Source organism: Erpetoichthys calabaricus, chromosome 4, assembly GCF_900747795.2.
Source record: "Erpetoichthys calabaricus chromosome 4, fErpCal1.3, whole genome shotgun sequence".
NCBI classification, from domain to species: Eukaryota; Metazoa; Chordata; class Cladistia; order Polypteriformes; family Polypteridae; genus Erpetoichthys; species Erpetoichthys calabaricus.
This window is the reverse complement of record NC_041397.2, coordinates 50,326,163-50,348,561: the sequence shown is the minus strand read 5'-3', so window position 1 is coordinate 50,348,561 and position 22,399 is coordinate 50,326,163. Positions and strand designations below refer to the sequence as shown.

General features: G+C 37.9%; 2 protein-coding genes across 2 annotated transcripts in view; both read left to right on the top strand.

Moving 5' to 3' along the window:
* Positions 1 to 22,399, top strand: part of sms (spermine synthase) — an 844,074-nt gene that overhangs the window by 325,546 nt on the left and 496,129 nt on the right. The window lies entirely within an intron of this gene.
* phex (phosphate regulating endopeptidase homolog, X-linked) overlaps positions 1 to 22,399 on the top strand; it is a 239,778-nt gene that overhangs the window by 138,010 nt on the left and 79,369 nt on the right. The window contains exons 10-11 of the mRNA XM_028799436.2: positions 6,952 to 7,045; positions 15,515 to 15,643. Coding sequence (XP_028655269.1) covers positions 6,952 to 7,045; positions 15,515 to 15,643 — 223 coding nt within the window. The remainder of the gene's footprint in view (positions 1 to 6,951; positions 7,046 to 15,514; positions 15,644 to 22,399) is intronic.

Genomic DNA, 22,399 nt, shown 5'->3' with positions numbered 1-22,399 from the left:
GTAACATACTATATATATATAGTATATATACACCTTCCATACAATGGAGGAGAAGGAAACAACAAAATGAGTGATTGTGCAGTAGATGTATGACTGGTGATAACCACAGGAAATTTAAAACTGCTGTGCCTCTCAACAACATCATTTTTTGAAGTAGGTGGAAGTGTGGTTTTCTGCCTACTACCTAAAGACTATGACCATCTCCTTGTTATTATTAACTTTAAGGAAAAGATACTTGTCATTCCACCACTGAGCCAGAAGACAAATCTCTTCTTTGTAAGCCATGTCACCATGGTTGATGAGCAGATGTATGAGGATGGTGTCATCAGTAAATTTAATGATTGTGTCTCTGTGTCTGTCCACAGAGTCATAAGTGAATGTGGAAAGTAGCTGTTGGTGCAGCACATTATACTCTGGGGTGCACATATAGTAATAGTGATGCTGCCAAACAGCACACGCTGGGTCTGTTATTTAGGAGATCCAAAATCCAGTTGCAGAGGATCCTACTAAGACCCAAGTTGAGTAGCGTGTTGATTTGCTTTATGGTACAATATATTTAAATGCTAAGATGTAGTCTATAAGCTGGCAGAGCAGTTTTTATTATGCAGAATAATATCATTGTGACGACACTGAAACTGGAGGTGGTTCAAACTAACTGGAATGTAATGTGCTTGGCCCGGTCTCAGAGTCTTTCAACACAACAGGAGTGACAGTCCCTAGTCCACACTTGTTGAGATAGTCCATTTTTGGTTGTGTGATTGTGAACAATTTAATTCATTTTTGTATAATACTGTGCTTACACACCCAGTACCCCAAGAAATTCACCACATTGAATGACTCTCCCAGGAAAGACTGTTGGACACATTTTTTCTCTCTCCCTCTAGAAGTCAGAAAATTACATTCATTTATACCCTTAGCATAGCATACTCTTGTCATTCACATCTTAACCCTTCCATTGGTATATCCTATTATGGCCACTAGACCTTGAAGATGGATATTAATCTCAAAATGACAAATGGTGCAATGCTCATTAAATCATGGATGTTTCTTGGACACTTCTCCAATTAGTTTCCCATACGGTCAATGGGGGAGGCAGTCACTCTGAAAAAAGTGGACGCTTCAGAGCCCAAAAAGGAAAAGACTGTCAACTTTGAAAAATAGTTTTCCAAAAGCATTTGGCCCATACAATATGGTGAAATGTTTTATTAATCTTATTTGATATATACATGCCATACCATTTTCTAAGACCGCTTAATCCTGAGAAGGATTGCGGGGTTCTGGAGCCTATCCCAGCAAGCACAGGGCACAAGGCAAGAACCATTCCCTGGACACACACACAAACATCAGGAGTCAACTTAGTGTCACCAATCCACCTAACCTACATGTCTTTGGACTGTGGTAGGAAACCCATTCAGACATGGGGAGAACATGAAAACACCATACAGAGAGGACCTGGGACGTGAACCCTGCTCTCCTTACTGTGAGGCAGCAGTGCTACCACTATGCCACTGTGTCACCCCTGATATATACATGTGTGTATTTTTGATAGCCATGTGTGGTTTTTTTAATACAGAAATTATAATATATTTGGAATATGGGAGAAAAACCAGAGCACATGAACAAAAACTATGCAGAGAAATATACAGTCATATGAAAAAGTTTGGGAACCCCTCTTAATTCTTTGGATTTTTGTTTATCATTGGCTGAGCTTTCAAAGTAGCAACTTCCTTTTAATATATGACATGCCTTATGGAAACAGTAGTATTTCAGCAGTAACATTAAGTTTATTGAATTAACAGAAAATATGCAATTTGCATCGTAACAAATTTAGACAGGTGCATAAATTTGGGCAGCCCAATAGAGATATTACATCAATAATTAGTCGAGCCTCCTTTTGCAAATATATCAGCTTCTAGATGCCTCCTAAAGCCTTTGATGAGTGTCTGGATTCTGGATGGAAGTATTTTTGACCATTCTTCCATACAAAATCTCTCCAGTTCAGTTAAATTTGATGGCTGCCAAGCATGGACAACCTGCTTCAAATCATCCCATAGATTTTCGATGATATTCAAGTCAGGGGACTGTGATGACCATTCTAGAACATTGTACTTCTCCCTCTGCATGAATGCCTTTGTAGATTTCAAACTGTGTTTTGGGTCATTGTCTTGTTGGAATATCCAACCAGTGCGTAACTTCAACTTTGTGACTGATGTTTGAACATTATCCTGAAGAATTTGTTGATATTGGGTTGAATTTATCCGACCTTCAACTTTAACAAGGGCCCCAGTCCCTGAACTAGCCACACAACCCCACAGCATGATGGAACCTCCACCAAATTTGACAGTAAGTAGCAGGTGTTTTTCTTGGAATGCGGTGTTCTTCTTCCGCCATGCAAAGTGCTTTTTGTTATGACCAAACAACTCAATTTTTGTCTCATCAGTCCAAAGCACTTAGTTCCAAAATGAATCTGGCTTGTCTAAATGAGAATCTGCATACAACAAGCGACTCTGTTTGTGGTGTGAGTGCAGAAAGGGCTTCTTTTTCTTCACCCTGCCATACAGATGTTCTTTGTGCAAATTGCACTGAATTGTAGAACGATGTACAGATACACCATCTGCAGCATGATGTTCTTGCAGGTCTTTGGAGCTGATCTGTGGGTTGTCTGTAACCATTCTCATAATCCTGCATATACAGGGATGCCGCTCCTGTATTTTTCTTGGCCTGCCAGACCTGCTGGGTTTAACAGCAACTGTGCCTGTGGCCTTCCATGTCCTGATTACATTCCTTATAGTTGAAACTGACTGAGATAGCTTTTTGTAGCCTTCCCCTAAACCATGATACTGAACAATCTTTGTTTTCAGATCTTTTGAGAGTTGCTTTGAGGATCCCATGCTGTGTTTTGAACATGTCCAGAGTTCTGTGACCTTCATGGTAATTTCAGTGAAATTTAACATTTTCGGAAGACCATGGATTGAAGAATTGACTGATTATTATTTCATACTTAAGCTACAAATCAAGAGAAAAAAAGTCTAAAACAAAAGTAAAACATCCAAAATGGCACTGCCTAGAAAAAAATACTTTTTTCACTCAAACAAAATTAGTCTTTCCTTAGTTAGCATTAACAAAGTGCAGACATCTTCTGAGCCTGCAGCTCACTCTTAAATTAGGAGACCACCATGATATGCATATGTTGTTCCACCTCCTAGTAATACACAATACTATACCAAGTGAAAGCAAAATGGTGCCACCTAATGAGATCATTAAGATGTGCCAAAATAATAAAAATATATATATATATTAAAAAAAAAGAAATATATAATTTAATTGTAATTCCTGACAGGGTGCTTTTGATGAATTCCACTGTCCGGGTGTTATTTCTAGATAAAAATGATCATTCTTTTGTACTATCCATCCATCCATCCATCCATTTTCCAACCCACTGAATCTGAACACAGGGTCACGGGGGTCTGCTGGAGCCAATCCCAGCCAACACAGGGCACAAGGCAGGAACCAATCCTGGGCAGGGTGCCAACCCACCGCAGGTTCTTTTGTACTATCTTGTTTATTTTGTTCTACGAGTATTATCATAGTATTGTGTTTTTTGTGCACTTCCAGAAATTATTTGTACTATTTTCAGTTCTGTTGTGTTTTTTTCATTTGATGCTCATAGAAGTTAGATCATTTCTAACTTTCTTAGTGCTGACTGGGAGAAAAAAAAAACTCTTGCAGGCTTCTCAATAAGCTTAATGAAGTGTTACTGCACCATCTTACAAGAGTGCTTCAGGACTAGACACCACTTGCTGAGTTGCTCGTTGGTTGTGATTCTGCTGGTGCCTTGGTGTAGAGAAACTTTTTATAGGGATGATGACACCTGACATGAATCTTGATCATCATTATCAATGACCTGAAGATTGAGATGGAGCTGTTTCTTTAGGTGACTTGATATATTTCAGGTTGATTTTGTTAGCTTGAAGGGGCAGGTTCATAACTCTTTAAAATACACTTGAAAAGCTATTGGCTGCCTGCAACATGTCACCAGCTGATTCCTTTTCTCCTTCACCACTGGTTGCTGCAGTACATGAGGGTAAGGCAGCATAATAATAATAATAATAATAATAATAATAATAGTAATACATTTTATTTATATAACCATCTCTGAGAAATGCCATGATAATTATAAATTCCTGACATAATATCAGATTAGTTTTGACTTACTTCCTTTTCTATCACTAAGTCTCCCTTTGCTTTTATTGTTTTTCATTTAATTGCAGAATGCTGCTGATGTTTTCATCAGTGACAATTACTGTAATCTTTTAGAACATTTTTGATTGAATTTTGTGCTGTGTGCAGGGCCATCTTAACAGCATTATAGGCCCCCGGGCAGAGCAGTGCACTGAGGCCCCTACCTACACAACCACTCAGCAAGTTACAACTTACATAGATTAGCATGGGGCCTCTATGCTCGTGGGGCCCCCGGGGAACTTCCCAGCATGCCCATGCATTAAGATAGCCCTGGCTGTGTGTAATGCACTTCAGAAAGAAATCTGCAGTTGCCAAATCTGTACTCAAAGTGAGACTGTGATGTGTCACGATAGGTGATTTGATAGTAGATTGGCTTGACGTTGGCTACAGAGATATCAGAAAATGAAGTGCCATGATTTAACTTTTCCAAGTAAGCTTATCAAAGACCATAAATTATAGCAAGAGAGTCACTGAAAGAAAACTCTACTAAGCTTCTGAGTAGACTCTACTAAAGAGCCCTTTTTAAGAGTGTTTAAAGAGCTATGGTAAGACACTACCTGCTGAATTGTTTATTGATTAAACATTTTGTAGGTGCAATGAATTGTGACATCGTACAGGTATGAGAATGTCATGATTTAGATATGGTGAGTGCTCAAAATAAGGGAAGCTGTAGAGGCTCCATTAATAATGCTGTGTAACACATGAACCTGGCAAGAATACCACCAAGATGTACGACAAACTCGGAGGAATTAAAGTATTGCTCAATTAAAACAGTAAATTTCTACTATATAATAAAGCACTAAGGTCTGTGTGTCCAGTACCTGTAAGCAATCTGATTGGAGATTTTGCATTTGATGACACGATGACAGAGGAAGTGAAAGTGAGAGACTTAAAGGAGGAGTAAAGGCGTATGAGACATGCTGAGAATGCTGCCTTCAAAAATTGAAAGTGTACAACTGGACAGGAGGTGAGGAAGGGGCCACAAATAATGAAAGAGTGTAAGAAGAAGGCTTTACAGGAACGCTCTCGAGAGAGGGAGCACCAGATAAGAAAGGTTCACAAACGCAAATACAGAGGAAAGGTGCTGAAGGTACACGGACAACACAACGTAGCTCTTGTATTTTTTTAAATTATTCTGTTACTTGTCTTTGACAGGTCATGTGGTTAGTATGTACATAAAATTGTAACAAATGAAGAAAAATATGAAATTTTTAAAGGGCCTCTTCAGACAGTGAGGCCATAAGTTGTACTTGTTTAGCTTATGTCCAAATCAGACCCTGTCCTTGGTCAAGAAAGAGAGATAGATAGAGATTTGTTCAAAATACTGGATAATATTGCAATTTAAAAATAAAAGTCTACAATTTTGTTAAACACATTTAATCCTGTCGTATGCTACTATTAATAATGAATTGCTTTTATATTTTTTTGCAATGTATTTATTTATAATTTTGAGAGTTAAGAACTTTTTAATACTTTCATCAATACATTCTAGATTTCCTTTTTTGTTTTGCTTTGTTTTGTTTTGTTTTTGTAGAAAATGTAGGTAATTTGCTCCTTCCTAATAATGCTCAACCTTAAGTTCCAGAATAATTTTGGAGTCTTTTTTCTGGGCTACCTGTAACATTTTTTTGAATTATGGAGGAAATAACAACAACCTTTATGCCAGATTTGACCTTACCCATACATTATTTTGTTTAAACAGTCCCTGTATGAATTAACAGTCTATGGACTGAGAAGTAAAAGTTGGTGTCCTATTAGCCTTTTTAATTATCTTTGGATTTTCCACATATAAGCAAAGTTTGGAGTTCTTTCCCCTTTCACCAGTGTTGGTTCAGCTGTCTTTAATGTAATATGTGCTAATTGTCCTTATTTAGGGTTATCTGCAAAGCTAACTAGCTACTCTCAGACATATTTAACTTAATTAAGTACATTAATTAAAAAGAAGGGCAACTTCAGCACTGACCCCGTGGGACCCTGCATTACATCTCTCTATATATAAAATCCAACGTCTGTCTGTCTGTCTTCACGAGACAACTATTTAATGGATTTAAATTTGGGTTTTTTCTATAATTTGCTTGAAAATTCCGGTTTATTTTGCGACTTCTCATCACGCTAAGCATTACAGTACCGATTTATTTGCACGAATCTGAGAGAGACGCAGTGGACCGAGGGTAGGGGGGCGGGACGTGGCCTTCCTCACTCACATGCCAGCCTTGGGGTGTATCTTACATCCACTTAGCTAGCAAATGAGAGAACTGCTTAACGGATTTAGATCAGGTTTTTTTCTAGAATTTGCTTGAACATTCCTATTGATTTTACAACTTCTCTCATTCCGCTAAGAATCATAGTTTGCTTGCAGGAGCGATATATTTGCGCTAATCTGAGAAAGAGGCTGCAGGCCAAGGGGCGGGGGAAATGTGATGTCAGAAGTAGGGAGCCGGACAGGGCCCTCCTCACTGTCCTGTTTCACTTCTACATGGGCAAAGTAGTAGAAAAGCGCTATATAAATGTAATGAACTATTATTATTATTACAGTATATGCTGACTTAGAAATTGATGTTTGTGCTGCTGTATGATGACTGAATGTTTGCTTGGCTGGTCAGGGAAACAGATTTTTGATTTCTCTCATTTATTGATGATTACCCTAGTATCAGTCAAATGCTTCAAAATACTTCTTTGTTTGAGGTAAATTATTTTTTTTATTTACAGGACTGTTGCTAACTATGCTGTCTGGAAGCTTGTTTTCAGTAGGATATCCAACCTCAGCAGACGTTTTCTATATAGTGCATTGGATTTTTCACGGGTAAGTAAGAAAAGTTAAGAGAACTATTTCAATATCATTACTAGCGTCCTTAAAAGACTAAAGGACATTTTTCTTAATTTGTTTAAGAATGGGCTTAAGAAGATCTTGCCATTCTAATTCTCTTTCTACCTTTTCCATTACAACTCCATATTAAGTTAACAATATATTGTCCCTGCCATGGTGTACACTCTTCTCCACTACTTATGCTATCTATGTTCTACCTAATTTTTCAAAAACAAAATCTAAAGCTGATCCTCAGTTACTTGAGCATGCTGAACCATTTCTAACCTTTTGAGTGTTTTAGTTTCAGTACTTATATTAAATGGGTTTTTTTTCTGCTAGATGGCTAGGGGATAGTCTGTTGAATCTGATTTGAATAAGATGTAATACTGTTTGTCTTACTCAACTTTAACATGTTCATTGTAATGAAATCCTTCAAATAATTGAATTGAAAAAAGTCCCAAAATTATTGCATTGTATCTCTTTTACACTTTATATAAGGAAAAGCCTTGACTGTTTTAGGAACTCCATATAAAACCAGAATTCTTAGATATTTCTTTGATATGCCATTGGCCAGCTGCAACCACTGAAAATCTATACCATACCACGGTCAATTTAAAAAAAAAAGAGTTCATAAAAAGGAAATTAAAAGAAAAGGATTTGGAGTTAGGGAGCCAAAGACATTCTACGTTTATTAAGAACTGGCAACTCAGTAGCAACTCAAAGCAGTTTTGGTCTTCAGGCTACAAAAAGGACATAGCAGCAGTAGAAAATGTCCAGAGAAGAATGACTAGGCTGATTCCTGGGCTACAGAGAATGAGTTTTGAGGAAAGATTTAAAAGAGCTGAGCTTTTTCAGTTTAAGCAAAAGAAGATTAAGATGTGACATGATTGAAGTGTTTAAAATTATGAAGGGAATTAGTACAGTGGATCAAGACTGTTATTTTAAAATGAGTTTATCGAGAACACAGGGACACAGTTGGAAACTTGTTAAGGGTAAATTTCACACAGATATTAGGAAGTTTTTGTTTACTCAAAGAACGATAGACACTTGGAATAAGCTACCAAGTAGTGTGGTAGACAGTAGGACTTTAGGTACTTTCAAAACTCGACCTGATGTCTTTTAGAAGAATTAAGTGGGTAGGATCGGCGAGCTTTGTTGGGCTGAATGGCCTGTTCTGGTCTAGATTGTTCTAATGTTCAGTCAATGAGTAAATACTTGAACTCTAAATGATTGCCATTTCCACTGAAGTAAATTCTGGGGTCAGTTACAAACAATGAACTGGAAGGTAAAAACATTATCACATCACAATTATTACAGTCACATCATTAAATTTCTGCCAATAGAATTAGGAAACAATTATAAAGACTATAAGCTCTTTTTTCTCACAAGAAAAATCATCATTTGCTTAAGGGAAATTTGTTTGCAAGCAAAACTTCAATCTGGTATATTTGAAACATGTCATTGTAGATATTTACTCAGACAACTGGTATCCTTCTCTCTACCTGGAAGTCACATGTTTGGGTGTATCAGGACTCGAATAATCCAGTTTTAGGTTTTCCTTGACTTCTGCCATGAAAAAAACTCTGGATGAGTGGCCCACATGTCATTCTACAAGTCACGTCAAATTTATTGTCATGAGCACGTAATATAATGACATTCTTACTTACTTATGTGTCTCCTCAAAACAGTTGATTATAACACAACACCAACAAAAGACACAAACACAAAAAGACTAAAGGCCACTTCATGTACTTTCACAAGAACTTGAAAATAGAAAAAAAAAAGTTATGATAACATTGTTCCCCAATAACATAACTCACTTTACCATAGGGACAGACTCTGCTACATGGAAAGCAGACCTCAAAGTAAATATTACTGTTCCTATTACTGATCTACAAAAACAAATAGAAGGCTGGTTTTAGACATATCATTCCTGGCAAAAAATGCAAAGCTATACATTTGTTATTTTTAAAAATGTAAGCAACAAAAGTGATGAAAGACTTCTTCAACACAAAATTAAAATTAGGATTCAAAAGAGGCCACATGACACACCCAATAATAGATGAACAGGTCTTACAGCAAGGAAACATATTCTGCATAATGAAACCTTTCAAATTAAATACAATGAATACACAAATAAAAGGCAGGAGCCCCCAAAGATACACACCTTATGAATACAAAATGAATGTACTGTAGAAATTAGCAATAAAATCAATACACTACTAAGTACATGTAAGAAGTAAACCGATTACACTAAGCAGGCATGGTAACCAGGAAAACTGACTGTATCTGTAGTACTTGTAAAGCACACAGTCTACGGGATTTTTGCAGTGTTGTCTTAGCCAGCCCAGAGAGTCATTAGAACTTGCTCTGTTCAGTTTCAGTCTCTAATGGTGCTGCTCAGACTTTTAAAACCATCCACTTACTTAATTTTCTTATGCTAAAACTGACTTTTATTTAAGATAGATAGATAGATAGATAGATAGATAGATAGATAGATAGATAGATAGATAGATAGATAGATAGATAGATAGATAGATAGATAGATAGATAGATAGATAGATAGATAGATAGATAGATAGATAGATAGATAGATAGATAGATAGATACTTTATTAATCCCACTGGGAAATTCACATACTCCAGCAGCAGCATACTGATACAAAAAAAAACAATATTAAATTAAAGAGTAATGAAAATGTAGGTAAAAACAGACAATAACTTTGAATAATGTTAACGTTTGGTGTCCGATGTATATTGGCTGAACAGGACCGGAGAAAATACAGTCCCCTGCGGCGCTCCTGTGTTGCTGACCACAATGTCAGACGTGCAGTTCCCGAGACACACAAACTGAGATCTGTCTGTAAGATAGTCCACGATCCATGCCACTAGGTATGAATCTACTCCCATCTCTGTCAGCTTGTCCCTAAGGAGCAGAGGCTGGATGGTGTTGAAGGTGCTAGAGAAGTCTAGAAACATAATTCTTACAGCACCACTGCCTCTGTCCAAGTGGGAGAGTGATCGGTGTAGCATATAGATGATGGCATCCTCCGCTCCCACCTTCTCCTGGTATGCGAACTGCAGAGGGTCGAGGGAGTGGCGTACCTGTGGCCTCAGGTGGTGAAGCAGCAGCCGCTCCATGGTCTTCATCAAATGTGACGTCAGAGCGACAGGCCGGAAGTTGTTCAGCTCACTAGGACGTGATACCTTTGGGACTGGGGTGATATAAGATGTTTTCCAAAGCCTCAGGACTCTCCCCTGTTCCAGGCTCAGGTTGAAGATGCGCTATAGAGGACTCTCCATCTCTGACGCACAGGCCTTCAGCAGTCATGGTGATACTCCATCTGGACCCGCTGCTTTGCTGGCACAAAGTCTCCTCAGCTCTTTGCTCACCTGCGCTGCTGTAATTGTGGGTGGGGATGTCTCTCCTATGCTGGTATCAGCAGAAGGATGGGTGGAGGGTGTAGTACTCCGAGGTGAGAGTGGGTTAGGGTGGTCAAACCTGTTAAAGAAGTTGTTCATTTGGTTTGCTCTCTCCACGTCTCTCTCGATGGTGGCACCCCGCTTTGAGCTGCAGCCAGTGATGATCTTCATCCCATCCCACACTTCCTTCATGCTGTTATTCTGCAACTTCTGCTCCAGTTTTCTCCTGTACTGCTCCTATGCCACCCTGAGCTGGACTCTGAGTTCCTTCTGCACACGCTTGAGCTCATGCTGATCACCACCTTTAAAAGCCCTTTTCTTCTGGTTCAAAAGGCCCTTGATGTCACTTGTAATCCATGGCTTGTTGTTAGCATAGCAGTATACTGTTCTTACTGAAACTACAATGTCCATACAGAAGTTGATGTAGTCAGTAGTGCAGTCAACAACCTCCTGAATGTTCTCACTATGTGATCCCTGCAGGATATCCCAGTCCGTAGTTCCAAAGCAGTCCCTCAGAGCCTGCTCTGCTTCAGGGGACCACTTTCTGAATGAGCGTGTGGTTGTAGGTAGCTCCCTCACTCTTGGTTTGTAGTGATGATGACCACTACCTTTCATTTACTGCATGGTTGACCAGATTTTTAACCCTAACATCTTTGACGATGTGAAAGTGCAGGTAGCCATTCAACTGATATTAACTAATTAACTAATATTAAATGCATAACTGCATCACTGTGGTCTGTGTAACCAATAAGCTTTGCACTCATATAATCTGCTTATGACATATCATTCTTTCATGTACCATTCATGTACTGTATATATATATATATGAGAAAAGTATTAGGAATACCTGTACATTTGCTTATCCATGCAGTTATCTCATCAGACAATCATGTGGCAGCAGTGTGATTCATAAAATCATGCAGATGCAGGTCAGCAGCTTCAGTTAATGTTCATTTCAAATGTCAGAAAGGGGAAAAAATGTGGTCTCAGTGATTTCGACCGTGGCATGATTGTTGGTGCCAGATGATCTGGTTTGACTATTTGTATAACTGCTAATCTCCTGGGATTTTCATGCACAAGAAGCTCTAGAGTTTACTTGGAATGTTGTGAATAACAAAACGCATAAAGTGATTGGCAGTTTTATGGATAGAAATGCCTTTTTGAAGAGAGAGGTCAGAAAAGAATGGCCAGACTGGCTTGAGCTGATAGAAATGCTACAGTAACACAGATAACCACTCTGTACAACAGAGGTGGGCAGAAAACCATGTCAAAGTGTATAACATGACAAACCTTGAGGAGAATAGGCTGCAACAGAAGAAGACCATGTCAGGCTCCTCACCTGTGAGCAAAGAACAGAAAGCTGAGGCCTGTGGTGTCCACAGGTTTACCAAAACTGGACAACTGAAAACTATTGAGCCTCGATTTCTGCTGAAACACACAGATGGCAGGGTCAGAATTTGGTGCAAACAGCATGAATCAATGCTCCCAACCTACCTTGCATCAATAGTCGAAGCTTATAGTGGTGGCATAATAGTGTTGGGAATGTTAATAATTAATCAATCATTACTTGAATGTCAGTCTATTTGAGTGTTGTTACTAAACATGTGCATCTCTTCATGGCGACAATTTACTGTGACCATCTTCTAACGGTTACTTTCAGCATGACAATGCACCATGTCACAGAGCAAATGTTGTCTCAAACTGGTTTCATGAAAATGACAATGAGCTCAGTGCTCTTCAATGGCCTTCTCAGTCACCAGATCTGAATCCAATAGAACTCCTTTAAGATGTGGTGGAATGGGAGAAAGACAGTATGAACATGGGGTTTACAAATGTTCAAATTTGCTCAACAAAATCATGTCAAAGTGGACCAGAATCTCAAAGGAATGTTTCCACCATCTTGTACAATCCATGCCAAGAATAACTGAAGCTGTTTTGAGAGCAAAAAGAGGCCCTAACCAGTATTAATATAGTATTATATACTATATACTAATATAGTATAGTATATAGTATAGTACAGTATGAATATATGTGTATCTTAATTTGAGTATATATTTATCTATTTATTAATTTTCCAATTCACTCCATCATATATATATATATATATATATATATATATATATATATATATATACATACATATATACAGTAATCCCTCCTCCATCGCGGGGGTTGCGTTCCAGAGCCACCCGCGAAATAGGAAAATCCGCGAAGTAGAAACCATATGTTTATATGGTTATTTTTAGAATGTCATGCTTGGGTCACAGATTTGCGCAGAAACACAGCAGGTTGTAGAGAGACAGGAACGTTATTCAAACACTGCAAACAAACATTTGTCTCTTTTTCAAAAGTTTAAACTGTGCTCCATGACAAGACAGAGATGACAGTTCTGTCTCACAATTAAAAGAATGCAAACATATCTTCCTTTTCAAAGGAGTGCAAAGCAAGCAGTCAAAAAAAAAATCAATACGGCTTTTTGGCTTTTAAGTATGCGAAGCACCGCCGGTACAAAGCTGTTGAAGGCGGCAGCTCACACCCCCTCTGTCAGGAGCAGGAAGAGAGAGAGAGAGAGAGAGAGAGAGAGAGAGAGAGAGATAGCGAGAGACAGATAAAAAAAATCAATACGTGCCCTTTGAGCTTTTAAGTATGCGAAGCTCCGTGCAGCCTGTCCTTCAGGAAGCAGCTGCACACAGCCCCCCCGCCCACCCCCCCCTACGTCAGCGCAAGAGAGAGAGAGAGAGAGAGAGAGAGAGAGAGAAAGTAAGCTGGATAGCTTCTCAGCCATCTGCCAATAGCGTCCCTTGTATGAAATCAACTGGGCAAACCAACTGAGGAAGCATGTACCAGAAATTAAAAGACCTATTGTCCGCAGAAACCCGCGAAGCAGCGAAAAATCCGCGATATATATTTAAATATGCTTACATATAAAATCCGCGATGGAGTGAAGCCGCGAAAGGCGAAGCGCGATATAGCGAGGGATCACTGTATATATATATATATATATATATATATATATATATATATATATATATATATATATATCCATCCATTTACCAACCCGCTGAATCCGAACACAGGGTCACGGGGGTCTGCTGGAGCCAATCCCAGCCAACACAGGGCACAAGGCAGGGAACCAATCCCGGGCAGGGTGCCAACTCACCGCAGTATATATATATATATATTGTGATACGCAGCCCGGACACAGACAGACGGACACCATATTATCGTCCACCACACGTTTATTAAACATAATAATTCAATAAAGTGCCCAACCCAGTGCACAAAGCACCAATCACCCCTTAACAAGTCCTGGCCACAACACAATGCCTTTCAAGTCTCTGGTCCGCCTCCACTCCTCTCCACCACGCTTCGTCTTCTTCCTCCCGACTCTTGCTCCTGACTGGAGGGAGGCGGCCCCTTTTATGTGCCCCGGATGGGCTCCAGGTGCATCCTCAGGACCTCCGTAGCCACACCCCTGTGTGGCGGAAGCTCCCAAGGAGAAGCCGGAAGTCCACCGGGTGCCCTCAAGTCTCTTCCCCCCAGCACTTCCCGGTGTGGCGGAAGTACTGAGGGACAATGTTCCCAAGGCATCGGGGCGCCCCCTGGCGGTGACCACGGGCCCCTACAGGGTTGAGCTTCTAAGCTCCGTACCCGTGGTCCCCAAAGCCACCAGGGAGGACGCCCCCTCGTGTCCTGGAGGAGGCACAAGCCCTCCTCCACTCCTCCTAGGCGTCCCGGCCGGGTATGGACACCCGCCGGGCACCACAATATATATATAAAAATATACACATACACACACAATTATATATAATTACATATTATTATTATTATTATATTATATATATATATATATATACATATACATATAGTTGCTTTTTCATTTATTATACATTCTTGATGTTTTTCATTATGTTATATCAGTCTGTGAGAAAAATATTCCTTTGGCTCTGCCAAGAGAAATGCTGATAAAGATTTTTTCCCCAGTAATTTTTTTCTTTGACATTGGTTTAGTTTACCAAAGAAGTATTATTTTAATTTATAAAAAAAATGTTACCACACTCTGGCATTGAGACCCTGAAACCTCCGAAGCCCAGGAGCAGCACAGCTATTGACCTGTTTCATTCTGGGACTCCACAATCTTTCACTCTCAAAGTTTCTGCACACTCTGAAAGCATCTGGAGTAGTTAATGACTGAAGCACTGACAGCACCTTAGCAAAGTTGTTTTCATTTTTGTCAACTTTCATCAAGGGTCTCGTCACAGAGGATGAATGCTGAAAGATTATTAAAGATTTTCTTTAACATATTAAAAATACAGTAATATTATTATTATTACTTGAGTGATGATTTAGACTCAGATAATAGTATTATACTTAGAAGACTTAGTTTATTTAGGACAGAAGCCAGGGAGCACTTCTTTATGCAAAGAGTTGTGGGAATGTGGAACAAACTACCAAGGCATGTAGTTGAAGCAGAGACTTTGACAACCATTAAGAAATATGTCTATGAGATACTGGGACAACTTAGTTAATAGCTAAACAAAGAAGCCTGAGGAACTGAATGGTCCCCTTTCCTTGCCACATTTCCTATGTTCTTATGACCAGTTTTGATGTTGTTGTGCTTATTTTATCACTGTTGTGGCTTTCAGATGGCAGTGTAAGTGGAATTACTTTTTCACAGTACCATTCCCAGGATTTAACTTTGTCCATCTGTGATGCTCATGCAACTTGTTAGACACAGGGGTGAAAACCAAATTACCTGGATAAAAACTCAAGCAAAAATGGGTAGAACCTATAAAGTTAGCATAGAGAATGATGGAACATAGGATTTGAATGCGGCGAGCTGAGCTAGCAGTGCTACAGAGAATATTTAATAAAATGTAAAAAATCAGAAAGACTGCATGCATCATATTTTAGTGTTGTAAACTACCAACCTCTGTAAAGAGGACACATTGTCATCATTATTCAGCTTATATTCTCCAATTCTCTTTAATTCAGTTGATTTGATCACCGACATTTCTGACAGCATTTTTCATAAATATTTCAGGTAACGAGTGGAACAACTTCTTTAATGGCACGCTGGGATAAATGTGTTAATCTTGTTGAAAATTCACTTTCATATGCCACCGGTAGAATGTTTGTTGATGAACACTTTCAAGAGGATAAAAAAGTCATGGTAGGTGACTTATTCTTTAACTTTACTAGTATTAACTTTGCAAGCTGTGATACTGAATGTTAATTTTATTTGTGAAAGATTTTTGTTATTTTAATTGTTTAGCATGAGTATGGTATACTGGAGCTTGTTATGTGCACTGTGAGTTGTTGCTTAATCATTTTTTACTGCAAGGTAAAATTATGTGACATGGACAATGTGCCTGATTAAAGTGTAGCCCATGTACTTCTTATTAATTATCATTCTAGGGAGACCTCTAGTGGCTTTCTTTATAAAAATACAGTCTTAAATTCAACAGGCATAAAGAATGTAGACAGGTTGTTGCTGCGCTTCATTTGCCTGATCTAATATTTGAGTTTGACTACTCCCCAGGTACTTCAACATATACTCACAAGGAGCAGAGGAAACTGGGCTAGGGGAGCCGCAAACACAAGGCTTACTTATCTATCTATTACTTGCAGCTGGCTCTGCTTTACACATTTTCAGGACCTAATGTTGTTTTTTGTCATTAAAGATACTACAAGCACAAATCCTACTCAATGAATACATTATTTCTGCCAAACACAAACCATGCACAGCTAGCCTCTAAAGCCCTCTATACAGATGTTTGCTTTTTCAAACCCAGTTGTGCATTTTTTGAACATCTGCCAGTTTTTCCTTTTCTTTCTATAGGTCAGATGTTTGTTTCCCATAGATTACGCCGACTTAATGAAAATGACCAGAGACTTTAAGATGTGGAAGTGACATGACATGACTACTTTTTCCATCCCTAAACTTCCTCACACAGAATATGTGTAATGGCACATTTTCTCTGACTAATACGTATAAGAACAGAGTGAATACAGTAGAAGGTAATCTGCCTCACAACAAACACAGACACCATTCAGATCACTCTACAGCAGGAGTAGGTAACATCTGTCCTGGAGGGCCACAGTGGCTGCAGGTTTTTGTTCCAACCCAGTTTCTTAATGAGAGGTCATTTACTGCTGATGAAGCACTTACTGCTCAAATGACATGTTGCTTCATTTTAGTGGTCTCGCTTGTTGAGGTTCCCCACCCTTAATTGCTTATTTCAGTCTTCAACAGCTACATTCACTGTTTTTAATGTCTCCATATTAGCAGTAAATTTCTAATGATAAAGGAGCTAGCAGTTCTCCATTCCATTTACATCTGTGTGGATTCATCTGGCATTATTTGTTTTAATAAAACAAGAGAAAATTTGTCACACCGAAAATTGTCTGTTTTACACTTCAGATCATTTGGATGATTTCCTTAGAAAGGAAAAAAAATCTATGATCGAAGAATATTACATTGCAGACTAACAAGCAATAAAATTAAATAAGATCTGAGACTGGCGAGGATTGGTTTCTAATTAAGCAATTGGGTTGGAACAAAAACCTGCAGCCACTGTAGCTCACCAGGACCGATGTTGTCTACCTTTGTTATACAGTCAAGTCCATAACCAGGGAGGAAAACTAAGCTTTCCTGCATCTGACATAAGTGGGGATGGTTCACCAGGATGCCCTCTTTGACAAAGGTCACCTAGAAACTAGGTCCTAGTAGCTTGAGAACTTAAGGTTTTGATGCGAGTGATATACTAGTTCAAGTGTGTTTTCTGAGATAATCGAACCAATATTTACTCCAGCATCTTTAAGGTAGCAGGTTATAACTAAAAGCAGAATTTGAGTAACTTTTAAGAAGTAATTGCAGAGAAACATTTGGATGAGAGCTTAATAATGAAGACAGAAGCATTTTCTGGTATTTCAAGAGAAGCTTTAATTTTATTCCTCTTGTCAGTCATCAGCAACACAAAAAGAATCTCAAGAGTTAATACTTCATAATTTAGAAAGAAGATTTTGAAACTGTCTGTAAACTTAAAGGTAACAGAGGCACTTAAGATATGGAATAACATGATCATGTTTCATGGTTGTATATAGTCTTTGATAAAGTATACATGACTGGTAATAAAAGTCAAATATAATCCTTACATTTCTTCAGTTTTTCTACAAAGCAAAGTGGCTGAATTTACTTGCTGCAGTTAATAAAAAAGTGCAAAGCTTATACTGTTTTAATCTTACAGAACAAGCATAAAAAGCTAAGTGTGATTAAATTTTGCATTTGTTTTATTGGCATTTGAATGAGCAATTTTACGTCTGTGTCAGATCTCACCAAAACTTAATGTATACAATGAAAAGGAGTTTTATCATACAACCGAATGGTATGCAATTCTGCTTTTAATTAAGAAGAGAAATTAAAGGCCATTGATCTCCTGGTTTGCACACCCTGGAAGCAATCCAATTATTAGAGTACCAGATATACTTAAACTGTGCATTAAAGTCACATGAAATACACAGATCTTTGCAATGATATGATGAGATTAGTAGTATCAAATGCAGTGCTTACATCTAAAACCATATTAACCGTATTTAAGTGAGCAGTAAATCATCAGAACATCTGTGCTGCAATCATTTTAATTGCTAGACTATTTATTTTACTGCTAAATGATATTCATAAACTTAAAACTGTGCTGCATTTTTTGTAAAATTCAACTGGTTGGCAAGTAGTGCATAATTCTTAAAAGCAGAGACAATGTAAGAGGTGGAGAAAAAAAACATGGCTGTGTTTTTCCTCAAAATATATGATTAATATACTAAGAATAAGTGTCAGTTTTTCTATAAGAAAAAAAGATTTGCATATGAAACGTGTAAATTAAAAAATATTGTCATGTTGAAATCAATTACACAACAAATGACAATCTAAGATTATTTCTCTGCTCTAGTTGACAGGCCCCATTGAAGCTGATTTAACCTAAATTTTGAATTCTCCACTTCGCACGATGAGTCTCATTTTTCCTGCAGCAAACTGAGCGGTATGAGAATTGTTTGTATGAGAAACCTCAGCTGAAATGATTTGTCCCTTTCCACTGCAGTGTTCACACATGTGCTGTGTGCTGATTGGCCAAAGTCCATCTCTGTGAGGTATTCATTTGGTCGAAACTGCAAACAAGTTCCAGTAGCAAAAGAAAAAGTTTAAAGTCCATTAAAAAGTTAATTGACATTGAGCTTATTTTTTGAGAACCGAATACCATTCCATAATTTTTCCTCTGCATGAAAGTTTTTATAAGTAATGTATTGTGCAAGCCATATTTTAATATCAACATACAGTACACATACTGTGTGTATCTGCCACAATTGTAAAGTTTTGTTCATAATAAATCAATAATGTTTCTAGTTACTAGCTGATATCCCTACATACAAAAGGATTAATCCTCTAAGGAATCACCCGGAGCTAAATTTAAGGGAAGTATAGATGTGTGTCTGGTGCACTTTAAATGAGCTTTTACAGTTTTACTGTTAGGACTGCTGAGCTTCTTAAACCTCACTTCCTAATACAAACATGATTAGAATGGGATAGATTGAGTCAAAAGTTTATTGTAAACAAGTGTAATAGGTAGAAATGTTTTTGGGTATACATATATCATCTACCTTCAAATAAAAATAAAGAAAATGTTATAATACATTACAATATATTTCATAATTAAATCATAATATTTAATATATTGCAAAACTTAATAAACTATCACAATATCATTGTGTAATAATTAGGGTCCCTTGAAGTTCTAACAACAGCTGCTTAGTCAGCATAATGTTTTCTAATAAAGTTATACTAATTATATTAAGTTTCATGAGCTAATGTTTGGCAGTGCACCTTTGCTAACTAATGGCCAGCTGCAATGTATTTTCCAGATTCCAGTTGTTAGTAATTTAAATGAAGTCTTGTCAGTTGGGATTGTAGACTTTTATTGGTACCTCACTCTTGAAATTTTTTATAATTCAACCTTTCTCTTTCTAAAACAGACCACACCATTTTTTCTCTACTTTGAGATTTTCTTATTTTTGAAGATTCTTGTTCTACTGTGGCCTATGAGAGTCCCTACATCTCTGATGAATCAGTCTCTGAATTTAAATCCAGGAAAAAAATGTTCATTCTATAGCAGTTGTACAGAGGTTCACATACTGAATGTCCATAGCAGGTACAGTCCTGGGGCCTCATGTATAAACGGTGTGTACGCACAAAAATGTTGTGTAAGCCCGTTTCCACGCTCACATTGCGATGTATAAAACCTAAACTTAGTGTAAAGCCATGCACATTTTCACACCAGCTAAATGCTTGGTGTACGCAATTTCTCCGCTCGATTTTGCAGACTGGCGGCACCCAGCGTCAAAGCAGTGCTACTGTTCCTGTGTGGTTTCCCTTTCTTTTTTAGATCCACGTCCCTGACGCAGCTTTATCAAATACACTGAAATTAACCGCATATCGTTTATTAGTTTAAGGCATCTGATTGTAATTAACCTGTAACAATATAATGGTCCACGGAATGGTCAAACTATTCCAAATACCATAGCTGCTTTAGTGTTGTTCCTCTCAATGCACCACTCAGAGTATCAGTATGCCTCAGCCATGTGCTATTTGAAATGCTCTCATACAACAAACGCTTCAGAGCCTTTCCTGTACGGACTTCGCGGTTCAGGAACAGTTTCATCCCAAGAACTATAAACGCACTCAATCAGTCCATCAAGTGCTCCTTGTTGTACTTATTAGTACAATTACCTCACTGTAAACTTGCGATACAGTTATAATATTGCACAACCTGAGCCACTTTATATAGCACGTATTTACATATGATGACAATATCATTTTTAAGATGAAATGCAGCAAAATATGTTTATTATATTATACAGATAAAATGTTAATATCATTTAAATAATCTATATTGTTAATAATTAAACATGTGAGGACACGGTGTCACAGTGCTAGCAAGGAGCTGGCGCTCTGTTCAGGGATTGTTCCTGCCTTGCACTGTATTCTTGCTGGGGCTGGCGCAACACTGGAAGGATAGATGGATAGAATAATTAAACATGTACTATGAAGATATTTCAATGTTCCTTTAAAGTTTTGAAGAATCTTCATTCTAAGCTTACAGATGGCTTAATATCTATTACAGAGCTGATTGTGTGGCGATTGGTTACTTGTAGAAAGGAATTGGGGGTTAGTACACTTGAAATAGACAGTAATGCTGCAATAAATGCTTTCATTGAAAGGTCACACATGGCGTAGCAAGCATCTTGCGGGAGGCAGGAATAATCTCTGGACAGGGCGCCAGCTCATCACTATCACTGCGCCACCGTGTTCCCATGTTTAATAACATGCCTTAACTCCTATCATCATGAAAATTATATCAAGTATACATCTCAGTATTTTAATTATTCAGAGAGCTGTAATATCACAAATGTAATGGATTCTGTGTCCTGTTGAAGGAAGAGAAAGCCCATTTAAGAAGCACGTAGTGATTCATACACATAGAGCACATAGAAGATCGAAATCAAAACAAAGCATTTAATGTGCTAGTTTAGTTACAATGGGATTTGAGAAACTAGTAAATTAAACGATTTTAAGATGAAGTTTATGATGTTCTACTTTGATGACAAAATAAACTATGTGATTAAAGTGGAAATTTCGAGATTAAAGTTGAAATTTTGAGCTTTTTTCCCACTGTGTCCCTATTTTTTTTTCTTTTCTCTGTACCCTAATAAGCTTTCATATGACACTCAGACGATGGGCTACAACTCACCTTTTCACAGCGACTTTGATATCTGAAAACTTCTTTTTTATTTCGGGCACTGTGCGACTTTGCGAACTTGAGCTTTCGAGTTTCTCTGACACTATGTCACTCGATCAACTTCCTTTTGTTGTTTATACCACTGTTTAAACCAACAAATAGTAAGTTTTTCCTTGCCTCCACTTGGTATTCACTGAAATTATTCTATTTTCCCCCATGCTTTTGCCATTATCTTTTCACAGAACACTGAGCTTAAGGGCTATTTATATTGATTTGAATATTCAAAGAGGCATAATTCTGGGAGGAGTTGGGGAGTTGCAGCAGGCGCATGCACGTGCATTACTTTTCACGCTAACCAGGATTTATGTAGTGAAAGAACGTGGAAGTTGGCGAACGCACAGATTTATGCATCTGGATTTTTTTGTGCATACCCACATTTCCGCTTTTGTCCGTATGCCACGTTTTAGTGTGAATTCTATGCACAGCGTTAATCATGAGGCCCCTGGAGGTCCACAGAGGTTGCAGGATTTCATTTTAATGAGTTTTTTAATTAGAACCTGTTTATTTACTACTAAACCAGTATCTTTTTATGGCTTCGGTTTTAGTTAATTTGTTGGCTACAATTCAGAAACCTTAATTGTCTATATTAGTTTTAAACCATTGCATTAATGTTTTAATTGTTGTCTATTTTCTTAACCAGCCATTAGTTAATAATAAGGTGCAAATGACAAAGGAACCACCAACTTTCCAGCTAATATCCTTCCATTTAAATCCATGCATATGCAGCATGAATTATCTGTGTTAATAAAATATTTTGAAATAAATGAGAGAGAAGGGAAGGACCACAAAAGATATGGATACAGTTCTCAGAAAAAATCAATATTTGTATTGGAAGAATGAAAGCACTAACAATCCATATAATTAAGTTTTATTATCTGCTAGGCTGGGCTTCTTACGAAACTGGTTGGAATGAAAACCTGAGACCACCTCCAGGACTGTGACTGAGTACCCCTGTTCTTTAGAATGTAGCGATTCTATAAGAACTGATAGTGAGTGGATGGCTTCCTGAGCTACAGAATTGGTTAAGAACTGAGTAAATAAACATTGCAACAAAGTTATCTCTGGCATCTTGTAAAGCA